Genomic DNA, 12,976 nt, shown 5'->3' with positions numbered 1-12,976 from the left:
TTTGGGGAAATACTGATTTTTACTGTGAAAATGCGTTATTCAGTGGTTTTACCGGATTTAATCACCGAGTCTGATTGTTTTGGAGAGGAGGAGACTTTTGTGTATAATTTGTCTCCCAGTAAAAACATAATCACTGAAGGAATCCTAAGTGGGAGAAGCCGACTGCAGCGATGGCAATGGTGTTGAAGACTCCCATGATACCATGCTTCTTCATGATTTCACCAAACTCTGTCTTTTGTTATTGTTTTGATTGAGAGACCCCATAGTGGCTGAAAATTACATATTGTGCATTTAAAAGTAATATTGGAAAATTTGTTGCATCATGCGTCAGGGAATATGGGACAAAAGAAATATAAACTTAAGGAAAAAAAAACACCCTAAGGTATAATTTATTAAGTCAAAACCCCAGGAAACTGCTTCATTAGGACAGTGTGGGTCTGGTTTGATTGGATTTGATTGACAGTAGCATCTCCCTGGCAACATAAAGAAACCATCCCACAGCTGTAATCATATTCAAATATTGATAAATTTTGGTAGGTGCACAAAAATAGATATCATTACCTCTTCCAGCTGAGCCTCGCTACTTCTAACCAGCGAAAAGGGCACAGGCAAAAACAAAACAACAGAAATCGCTCAAGGGAAATGACCAAAATTGTCCTAATTTTGGCTGAACATTGTGTGTACATGGAAGATCCTATCATTCATGGTAAGAAGCTGATCTCAATAATAACTTTTCAGGGCCTACAATAGGCCTTGGTAATACCATCTATTTGATATGTGATGAATATTTTGACAAGTTTAATGAAATATACGTTAGTTGGAAGCACATCTGAGTTCTCCTTGAGTCATCGTTCGCATCTGACACAAAGATTAGTGATAGACTGCCTCACACATTCACACAGCTTCTATCTCTCATCTCCTCCGTTTAGCAGCCTGGCTTGGCATGCCTCTGTTTACCTTGCAAAAATTCCCACATGCGGAAAAACATGCACAAACACACAAGGTCCAAATGACAGACGGTGCTTCAGACCAAGCCAATATCCCATGCACTGTTGTATGTGTGTGTGTGTGTGTGTGTGTGTGTGTGTGTGTGTATGTGTTAATGGGTAAAGGAGATTCTTTCCTGGGAAAGTTCTTTTCCTGAAGCTTTATTCAATGGAAGAGATTCATGCCCCTTTTTTTTTAGTGCTGTCCTGTTTGCCAGTAACAAAGTTATTCACTCATGCTTTAAAGTCCAACTGATATTAAATTGCATTTTTTTTTGGTCTGCTATAGCAAAGATACCTGCTCTGTAAATCACTTGTCCTGTGTTTTCTTTTGAGAAAAAGAAAATCATGAACCAAAGAGGAGAAGTGTATATTTTATATATCTGATTTGTTTTGCATGAATTCGGCAGAATACTGTTAGGTATCTGTCAATATAGCCAGATGCCGTATTTGGATACAACCAATCAAATCATGGTTGGTTGTATCAAATCATACTCTGAGCAACTGGTCAGACTGGGCCACACCGCAGCCTGCTACACAACACATAGACAAGAGCCACAGACTCTGAATAAAAACCCACGTTAGCTTTCCTGCCTAAGTCTTCCTCTTATGTAACCTACAAACATGAACACATCTTGTCCTTTACCTTAGCTTATGGAACAGGCAGTTCACACACCGTGGAAAATGTGCACCGCTAACCCCAATTTGCTGGCTACGTAGCTAATTAGCAGCTCAGCTGCAGCACATTAAACAGCGTGTAAACATACCTGCAAATGTCACTTCAGTACCACCAACAACACACACGCAGTATTCCAATGGCATGTAGCTATGGTGCAAGTTTTTTTAAGTTTGTCTCCGGTTCCTTACATATCGTATAACATAGCTTACCAGTTGCTGTTAATCATACACCCCCTCTAGCCATCTGAGACAAAAAGGAGCATTTCTGATACTGACCTTTTTTCTTCCTGTTAATAATACGAAACTATTAACAGTGCATTTAAAAAAACACACTCGGCTCGATTTTCCAGTAAGCGCAATGCCAGCACTAGGGCAAAAACAGTTTTTATACAGTTTTCTTCTGGTACAAGTCTATTTTTTGTGTCTGTGTCTGTTTGGTAACTTTGTTGGCACCAAATAAATGTGTTTTTGCTTATATGGGAGAAAGGCGCGGTTGAGCCTGTGTTTACGTGGCACTGTGCAATTTTGGTGCTCATTTTGGCATGAAATTGTGTTTGCTTTAGTCAGACTACCTTTTATCGCAAACGGCTTTACTTGGCAAAAGTGCACACACAGATCTCTCCAAAATCAAAAAACATTTACTGTATGTCAATTGTGGCCTCTTTCTGTTAGCTTTTGCCCCATTTACTACAAATTGACATGTGCATCAAAACACATGAGAGTGTGACAGATTACCAACAATATAATCTACGTGAGTGTAATCCTGTGACCTGAGACGTCAGCATTGTTGTTCTTTGTGATGAGTGAGCTGCATACAGCAACTTTTCTGTGTGGGTGATTGAACACCTGTATTCATCACACAACTGCAGAAATGATGTGTTTTTCATTTACAGTCTCTGATTTTAGAGAGGGACTGTGGGTTATTTTACAAACGGAAAGCACTCTAGCATGACTTCATTAATTATTTGAATCTCCAGATGCGACGACACAATCGATCAGGATCTGAAACGCTAACTATTGTTCTGTGTTTTTCTACTTCAGACTGGAAAAATTTTACCGACAGATTCCAAGTTTAACAGTAAAATCATCTGGACTAACATAGCTGTCCTCAGGATGGAGTCCTGAGCTCCATCAAATCTGTGCGGACATTTTTATTACAAGCAAAACTCTCAAATCTGAGTCGAGAATATTTTTTTCTGTCATTTGAAAATGATTATAACAGTCATTTTTCCATTTTGCTACTTGCAGTCATGTGTATAGATATTTGCAGTTGTGGCTTATACTCATACAAACGTATCCACATAATAACTAACACCACAAAATGATCCATTCTATATGCTTCAAAACAAATAAAACATCTAAGTGAGAATATTTTTAAAATAAATTCACACGTGAGGTCCTTTTTTAATCTCAACCTGAAGCAATCTGTTACTTGCAATTGTCTCTAAATCAAACCTGAACCTGAGACGACCAGGTAGTATTAGACCTGACATGACCCATAATTAAATATAGGCATGGAGCTGCTGCTGGACAATAAAGGCAAAAGCTCAGGGCCCAGGATACTGTCAGGTCACACAATGCCAAGAGGTAACGAGAGATAAAAAATAAATAATAACGCACTGATGCATGAAGTGCAGGCAGAGGCAGGAACATCGTCCATAATTTCAGTGGCTTATGTTCACTTGTTTTTCCGTCTGCTCAGAACCTGCTCCATTGGAATATGCGCATACTCACACAGCTGGCACATTGTGGATGCCTTGATTAATGATTGAAATCTTTTGATGAGACACTGTGATTTAATGTTAACTGGCCTTGTGCATTTTTCTAAATGGTAACTAGCAAATTTCCAAACCCTATTTTATATTTGTTTGTTTGAATATATAAGGGCTGTCTTTTTTTTATTTTTTCCTTTGGATAAATAAGGACTGATATTTTGCAAATTCCCTCGTATATGTTTATGGTACTTTAAGAAGAATAGATATAGAATAGTGTTTTCAAATGTGCATAGGAGTAGAAGAACTGCAGAGTTTAAATTAATTTGCCTCTAACCTAATTGTTCGCACCACTATAACCAACCGGGCCAATATTCCAGCAGCTGCTGCACCAACAAACAGCTGCCTCTTAATTCTACCATTGACAGCATATTTGGGGGGACATGTATGTCAGTTTTCTGGGTTTTGTGTATTTTTTTTGGCACTTTATGTTGTTCGTAGAGATAAACTTTTTCTCACTCTCAGAGACTCCAGCCTCGCTCCCTCCACTGCTGCTTTTTAAAGGGGATGAGAGGAGCTTATGTGATTTGGTCCATACTGAAGCTAGTCCCGACTCCACCTGCTCATTCTGCATTCCTCCTACTAATAGTGTATTCAGCCTTTCTTCCATGTTGTGCCCAGCTGTGCCTTATTGTGCCTAGTTTGCACCAGTGCCTGTGGTCACAAAAATTGCAAAGAATTGCTGTTCAAGCCCATTTGACATTTTGCTTGCATTTGCGTCTGCACCCTATTCCAAGAAAATAGAGCCCAAAGAAATTATTTTACACTGCAAAAAGGGATAGCCAAATGTGATTTTATTTGTACTTCAAGTTGCACAGTCCAGCTACACCCCTTTACTGCCGGTAAAGTAGCAGATTCATTGGACCAATTGAGGATGAAAGGCTTTGCTCAAAAGAACAACAGTCGTTGTTAAAGGAGGAGAGAATGTTACCAAACTGGTGTTTTCTTCTGTTCTGTAAAGGCTTATGCAGGCTCACCACACTTTATTATCATCATTATGGCTGAATCAGGATTATTACACACCAAGTGTTTATGACTGTAATGATTATGTGTGTTCCCTGCTGTAGGTTTATGGAATGAATGTGGTCATTGAGAGCCCTCGCAATACATTAATACAAACATGTGTTTGTCTGTGTGATGTTGCCTAACCCCAGGCCCACCTGATGTGGAGCAGCCCTGTGATCCCAGTCTCCAGGCGTGGAGTCCTGAGCTCAGCCTTTATGACACGAATGTGACATCACCTTGCCCAGACACGGAGGGCTGCACCCTTACACTGAGATTCCTGCACCCTATTGTCCCACACGCACTCACCCTCTGGGTCACCTACATCTCTTCCAGTAAGTCTCACTCCATAATAATAATCGCAATGACACAACATTATTTTCAGAGCATATCGAAAACCAAAGTGTAAATTATATTTAGAATAAAATGACAAGATTCCCCTCTCTCTTTTCTAGGTGATCTGACAATACTATAGCTTTAAGTTTTGCCAGTGATTTATAATATTTCAACTTAATTCTCCCTGATATGTCAGGTTGCAATAACTGCTATGGGACTAGAAAAAGCAGTATATACAGTACATAGCTGACATAATTGAAACTGAAAAGGTGGGGCTACTTAAAAATGAACTTAATGGGTTGTACCTCTACCAGTCATCTCAGCTACTGATATCAAGAACCTTATCACAGTTAAACAGAACTTTGACTGTAAAATTGCCTGAAAAAAAAAATTCTGGTGAAATGCTGGAAGACTGCAAGTGTAAACAACTAAGCTCTGTACAGAGAGCAAGTTACTAAGCAATGCACTGACATCAGGTGACGCAAATTCTCTGCACCCAAGAGCCTCCTTTTGCAAACAGCTGCAGAAATCAATGTAGCTAGTGCCCCAAAGTCCAGAAATTTAAAGATGTTCAGTTATAAACAGAGCTGAGCTGCCAACTGTTTAGCCTGCAACAGATGTCTTGGGATCCCACCGCACTATCGAGATGACTGATGTCAGAGCCACAAAATCAGATTCTTATTCTTATTTAGCCAAAATTGAACAGATTCAGAATGATTGATTTGTCCAGCAAGTCAAGAATTTTTAAACTGTGTGACTGGATGTTGTTACGGCAAGTATACTGTAGGGGACAGCCACACACACATATATATATATATATATATATATATATATATATATATATATATATATATATATGTATATATATATAATTTTTTTTTTTAATATAAATTATTTTTTGGAGATTTTTACATGTGACAAAAGAAGAATGAACATTACAGCTCTCTGCATTTAGATGTTAGGTAACTGGGGGACCACATTAGTGGTATCATTTCAAAAGCAGTTAGTAGCAAGCAACCAAAAAAGACAGACAAAAGACATCCTCAGCACCATGTTACACATATGCAAATACTGATATAAGTTAAAAAGGGGTCCCAGATTTTAAGATAAACATTGTATTTTGAATTAAGTGCGTTAAATGTTGAAAGGACGTGTTCAAGTATAACCCCTGTGCCAGTTAGCTAAACGTAGTTCCTTATCTGTGACCCAATTTAAATAATTTACATGTTTTGCTCGCTTTTTTTTTTTTTTTTTTGCCAATGTGTGAACGAATTGTAACGTAACTTAAAGGACTAGGGACAGATTTTCTGGGAAAATCCAGGGATGTGACATTTATGATCGCTCCCAAGTGCCTTGCCTCAAGGCCTCTCCTCTGCACCCCTACAATGCCAACAGTGGGCAACACTAGCTAATGTTAGCTTAAGAAGTGGAGTCAGCTAACGTCAAGACACAACCGGCTCCCAACACAACACAGACTCAAACACAAACTCCACGTACAAAACAAACAAACAAAAATCTAGTGAAGTTATCTAGTGAAGCCCATCTGGCCAAACAGGAATTTGACCGACATCGGGGAGAAACTAGGGTCAACATTGGCGGATAATGTTATTACGCTTTATAAATCCTATTTCAAAAAAACATTTAGTCTTGCATATCCAGGCCTATCTCCAAACTTCCTTTTAGCGCTGTGCTAGCGCTGGAGAGTCAAATCTAGTCTAAAATATAGTTTATAATAAAACTATAATAACAGTGCAACTTGGCGGAATTTCTTTCCCAGTCTAACCATCACCTAACTATTTTGGCCGACGCCCAGGATGCTCGCTTGCTCCTCCCTATGGAGTGGGAGCGTGCGCATGAGCACAAGCAACAAGATACTGACTGCAGTTCACTTAACGGCCAATGGTGTCATTAATAACAAGGGTTTTCTGAATGTTACATACAGAACCTCTAAAAAAAAACATTTTCTTGCAAACATTTTCTTCTGTGCTTAACATAAAAACTATGATTGATATACCAAGTAATAGGGAAAATGGATTCAACACTCAGTAGCTGTCAGGGTGCCGTCACTATCATACCAGGTTAAAAGTATATTTCATGCCAGAATATTTGAATTCTGTGACATGACCCTGAGTGTCTGAGGCTACTGGTCACTATTGTAAAATTAGGAAATGATGCAGATGAGTCTGCCTTGAACTTAATACACTGACTAGGGGATATGGTACGTGCACTGAGGGGTATCTTAAGTTGCATGGCACTGGTTCTGTTGCAGGCACTTATATCCAGGCATCCTCCCACATCTTTGCTATTTGTGTATTGAGCTCTTTTTCCTAAATTTTCCTGACATGGCCAGTCCTGGTGCATGAGCAGTCCCTAAGGTAATCATCACTCAAAAGGAACTAAGAGACAAATCTGTTATCCTTTCCCAGACAACCCAGCCATAGCCAACATAGAGCTGATAACAGATAAGGGGAAAAGCATTAACCTTGGAGCCCAGCACGTCTTCTGTGATATGCCCCTTACCTTGCGCCTTGACACTCACAACGCTGCCATCGCCGCCATAAAACTGTGCACCTTCGATGAGAAGATGGAGATCGATGCGGCCATGTTGTCCTCAGGCCCCGACAGCCCTCTGTGCTCCAGCTGCCAGCCTCTGCTGTACTGGATTCAACGGCAGCCGCCCTTCACCAGCAAATCCCCATCACCGCAGACCCAGCAGACATTCACTGACAGGTAAATGCTAAATGTTGTCAGGTTTTTGTAAACACAAAATCACTCATTTACTTACTTCCATTAAGTTTTAGTTTTAGATGACTTTGGAGTCGTGTTTTCAGTGTTATTTTGCAGTACAAGCAAATTTCATTGACTTACTAATGTTATATCAATCCAAAATATGGTTAAAGAGACATTCTTTGTTCATAAATCAGGCAAGAATTTGCTATGCAGGAGGTAACCACAGTGCATAACAGGAATTGACAGGTGTTTTTTCTGCCCAAACCACCCTAAAATACTCAGGACTTCACTTGAGGCAAGTTCCAGAGTCTGGTTTTCTCTCAGGTGTAGATGAAAATTTATATGTAGTGCCAACTACTAGTGCTGGATACATACACACACTCTTAGACACACACACATGCTTTTAAGACATCAGCAGTTCAGAGGAAACTAAGACTGAGGGTAAAAAAAGGTATTTAGTGCCAACATGGAGTACAAATTCCACAGCATACCTCTGTTTGTGTGTGTGTGTTTGTCCTCAGATCTGCTAATCAGCAGATATCTGTCTCTTAAAAGTGTTTTGGTCTGGCTCTGTTTGAAAAGCTCAGAACACAAATGTTTCCAACGTGGGGATGTTGTGCTGTGCCTACTGATCAAAATCTGTTTCAATAAGCGTATACTCAATCAAAAGCAAGCTGACATTTCAGGGCTAAGTTGATCAGCTTGTATCCTGTCTCGTATTGTGGAGTGTCCAAATGATTACGGGAATCCAAATATAAAGCCACAAGCCAGTTTGGTTTTATCTCACCTAACAGCCCTCCCTGAAAATACCCTAAATCTCTCATCCATTCTTGTACAACTTTGGCAAAAAAACTGATAAGAACCTGCCAGGATATGACAGTTGTGTCACATGATTGCAGATAATTTGGGGCTGATTTTAAATGTTACGGCACTCTTAATTTTAAGAGAAGCTGTTGCTGTTTTACAGAGCAGGATGGATGTTAGGTGGACACAGCTTCAAAAACAGTTTATTTTTCAGGGAACACGTCTCCTATGTTACACAAGCTGTGTCTAAGTGCAAAAAGATGTAAGAACCGATGGGAATTAAGTTATGTGGGACTGAAGAGGGCAGAGAGGGGTTGATGTGAGGAAAAGAGAGTGTTTGAGAGCAATGAGTTTGGAAAAGAAAGGAGAGAGCAAAGGGAGGGTGGGATAATGGAGGGAAGAGAAGATGAAAAAGAAGAGGAGCGAGAGTGGAGACAAAGGGAATTGGAAAAGATAAAGATAAGCATACAAAGAAACAAAACAGGTGTGGGAGGAACCGAAGTTAGAAGGAAAGAAATGAAACTTAAAGTGGGGGATAATGTAGGTGAGAGAAGGAGAAGCGAGGGGTGAGGAAAAGTAGGGGGGACAGAAGGAGACGACAGCACAGCAGAGGTGAAGCAAAGTAAGCAGAAGCAGATTTTTTTTTCTCCTATTTTTGAATATGAACCAAATGTGAGCAGCAGAGGCCATAAACACCAGTAACTGCTTGGATCAAGTCCTTAGCCATTTCCTCCTGCTGAACTCGCACCATGGTCAGCACAGGCTGACTAAGAAGAATACAGAGAGGCAAAGATGAGTGCAGACGACAAGTCGGGCTGCTTAATTAATCAAAAATTTTCACATTAAAATGTCACGAGCCAACGTGATGCTTGAGACTACAATTATTCATAAGTGTTTCAGATATCTTTGTTAATCAGGCGCTCTCTGACTGTAATGTTCAAACAAACGAATGAACCAATGAAGTTTGCTGCAAAAATAAACAACACAAAATGTATGGTTCAAATGAAATGCTTGTCAGATGGTCAGACTACACCTGAAACCCTCACCCACACCTTTCTGACATAGTAATGGAGGGTCTGCGTCTGACAATTTTTGCCATCGACAAGCATGCTTACTTCATGTAGCACGAAATTGAAGTTCTCTCTCAATCTCTTTTTTCATTCTTTACACAGCTACTACCATTACTTTTGGTGTGCACGACTGAGTGCGACACCGTGAATGCGTTTGAAGAAAGACCGTCTCAAAGTGTGTGTCATTATCCCCATTTGGCCTTTTGGAACAGCTATAAACACCTTTGCCTTCAGACGGTTGCACAAAATTTTGTACGAACAAGCTTGTTACCTGGCCTTAAGATATTATTTGTGTTGCCTTGCTGCCATGGCATATTTTTTTCCTTGGAGTATATTCCACATGCAGTGGTTCTTAACTATTCACCATTTACTGATAATAAAGAAAAAAGGAAAAGTCAATGTCATTTAGCAACTTTTCTGAAAACGAAATTGCTTTATGATTTTTGCTGATTTGTTTTATTGTTCTAAAGGAAATTAGACATGGAGGGAGGAAGCGGAAGTGCAAAGTACAACAAGACAAATGAAAAAACACTACCTAAACCTCAACATAGATATCATGAAGTAATGAGTGGCCCCTGAGAACTGAGAGGGAGAGAGAAAAGGAATTGTTGCAGATGGTTGGAGAATATAGCCAAATATAGATACAGTAAAGATAAATAGGGAAAGTGGGAGTATTTTTAATTCTTCATTTCCTTTTCTGATCCATAATTAATAAAGGAAATTTGTGGAGTCTGGAGAAACTGGACAAATCTCAGACACTGGGTGATTTGTGCTTCTCCTGGTTAACTGTTGCACCAGGCAGATACAGAAGCATTAGCTCCTTGTTGAGAAAACGGGGAGGAGGATCTTTTTATAGACACAGCCCACCAAAACAGATCAATATTCCTGAGAACAGACTGGTGTGACGGTATTGTTACACACACTTCCTGCTTTGGGGCTGTAAGGTTATAGGTAGAAGCTACTGTGAGTGAAAGTTCCACTTTTGTTGCAGTGATCCCAAGAGCCATTGTTTGTAGAATCCATTAGGATTGATATAGCATTGATTTGTTGGGGGCATACAGTAAATACAGTGCTTCCTCAGTACACAGAACAAAGTAAGCAATGATGTTTTCAAGGGAATGAGGTCATCATTAACAACACTGGCACAAATAACCACAATAAATCTTTCTTAGTTTTGAATGAGTCACTTGTTTTGATCAACAAGTTGGTAAAGATTACGTGATCAGTCTGTACTATAGAGCAGTGAAAATAGTGCTTACTGTTCCTTTTAAGAACATAACAAACTATGGACTTTTATTTAATAATTTTATAATGATTATTTGCACTCACAGAACCATTTTTTCTCCTCTCAAGCTCCGTAAAGCCGGGAGTCAAGTACCAGTACACAATCCAGGTGGAGGCAGACGGTCTTCTCAGCGATCCCTCCCCAATTCTCCTCTACACCCATGGGCAGTCCTACTGTGGGGATGGCCTCATACAGGGGTCTGTGCACTTTATCGGATATATTAACATGAATAATGATGATGGTGACTAATCTAAACTAAAAATTGAAAATGGAGATTGTATTGGAAATACAGTCAGGTAAACGAGTATTTGGTAAGTAACACAATTTTCGTAATTTTGCCTCTGTACAAACCAAGGTGGATTTGAAACGAAGCCATCAAGATGTGATTGAAGTGTAAACTTTCAGCTTTAATTGAAGGGGTTTAACGAAAACATCACATCAAGTCTTCCAGGCCTTTTGGTGTTGCTGAGCTCACCAGTGCAGCCCCTCTTTTTCAGAATGTACCAAATTGTTGATTTGGTCACTCCTAAAGTTTCTGCCATCTCTCTGATAGGTTTGTTCCATTTTTTCAGCCTAATGACGGCCTTCTTCACTTGCATCAACACCTCTTTGGACCACATGTTGCGAGTTCCCATGAACTACCCATGAGCTACCAAAGACAAATTCAACACTTGGAATCAACTCCAGACCTTCTATTTGCTTCATTTGTCATGAAATAACAAGGGAACAGGCCACACCTGGCCATGACACTGAGTGTCAGTTAAACGTCCTATTACTTCTGTAATTTCTAAACGGTTAATGTGATACTTTTGTTAAACCTCTTGAATTAAAGCTGAAAGTCTACACTTAAATCTTGTCGTCTTCATGTCTTCATGTGGTGGTGTACAGAGGCAGAATTATGAAAATTGTGTCAATGTCCAAATACTTATGCACCTGATTGTAAAGCTGATGATTATGGTCGTCTTTCTGTAGGGCAGAAGAGTGTGATGACAGTAATCTATTGGATGGGGATGGCTGCTCTAAGAAATGTCACAAGGAGATGGGCTTCAACTGTAATGGTGAGTGAGTTCCTCTCACTCCAGTGCGGGAAAAAAAAGAAGTCTCTGGTCCATCTTGAGTTTACACACAAAAAATCTGAAAGCCTGACGAGCTGTGGGGTTTCTTTCACAACAACGGCAACACATTTTATTGTCATACACAACACCCACCAACTCTGCCCTCTCTCTTACATGTAAAACACGAATGCCATATAAGCTTCTAAAGTAAAAGACAAGTTACTAAATAGCTAGAATTCTCTCATTAGTGTATGCAGCAGCATTTAGAAAAAAATTCAAGCCAATCAAATTTAATTTACAAGACATAAAAGCTTCTGGCTTGAACTGATTCATCACCCATTAATGTAACCTCACAGCAATGTAAGAGAAAACAGATGAGGTGAAGGGTAAAAAGTGAGCTTTGATTTGCTAAGTCACAAGTCTTGTTTAGAAATCTGAGGCATTTTGACATTAGCCTGGCAAGGAAACACCAGAAAAACACTTTTCAGCAGTAAAGTTCACTGTTCGGGAATGTTTCCTTATATGTCAGGAATGTTTCCTTATAAAATAAGTTTTGGCCCTTATAACATTTCAAGGAACCATTACAATCTTGTGAATATTGATAAATGAAGTTTAGTGATCTTTATCAAATATCATATTGTGGTTTTAGCTTGGACACTCTGTGAGCAAAAATCAGCTCATAATAACAATTGTGTTTTAGACAGTGTTGCCATTTTTCATTTTATTGATATGCTTTATCTAAAGTAAGTAATAAGTTTTTTATTATTAAATCACATCTGCAACAATTGGCAAGCTCTCCCCAGTGAGAGATCATAACCAGCTGTAAAAGCCTTTGCTTCTTACGATTGTTATACAATGACCCCATAGTTAAGTGATTGGAGGCTACCTTGTATTTCTGACCGCCAGAATCAAATCATGCAGGGGTGGGGGGTTCTTGGCACTGTTTTTTTTTTTTTTTTTTTTGTATCCAAAAAGAAGCTTAGAATTAGGAAAGAACAACTGTGGTTAGGGTTTAGGCCAGGTTAACTTTGGTAAGGTTTAGGCAAGAATGCATGATTTCTTCTTAGAATAAACAACCAAAGATTTATGGTAAGACGAGAAACATTAAGAAACAGTTAATTTGTTGTGCAGTGAGTCATGTGGCGGCCAGAAAACAGCTTGGTGGGTTTTCAAGATTTATTCACCGAAGAAAGATTCATCAGTTATTGCTCTTAAAGTTTTAGGCTTTGACCTTCAGGTTCTATTTTATGTTATGTTT

General features: G+C 39.3%; 1 protein-coding gene across 1 annotated transcript in view; it reads left to right on the top strand.

Moving 5' to 3' along the window:
• Positions 1-12,976, top strand: part of pappa2 (pappalysin 2) — an 83,462-nt gene that overhangs the window by 27,466 nt on the left and 43,020 nt on the right. Inside the window, exons 10-13 of the mRNA XM_040142992.1 lie at positions 4,591-4,773; positions 7,201-7,504; positions 10,732-10,860; positions 11,636-11,721. Of these exons, the coding sequence (XP_039998926.1) occupies positions 4,591-4,773; positions 7,201-7,504; positions 10,732-10,860; positions 11,636-11,721 (702 nt within the window). The remainder of the gene's footprint in view (positions 1-4,590; positions 4,774-7,200; positions 7,505-10,731; positions 10,861-11,635; positions 11,722-12,976) is intronic.

This window comes from Xiphias gladius, chromosome 14 (genome assembly GCF_016859285.1).
Source record: "Xiphias gladius isolate SHS-SW01 ecotype Sanya breed wild chromosome 14, ASM1685928v1, whole genome shotgun sequence".
Lineage (NCBI taxonomy): Eukaryota > Metazoa > Chordata > Actinopteri > Istiophoriformes > Xiphiidae > Xiphias > Xiphias gladius.
The sequence above is the reverse complement of the archived record's forward strand: the minus strand, read 5'-3'. Positions and strand labels throughout refer to the sequence as shown.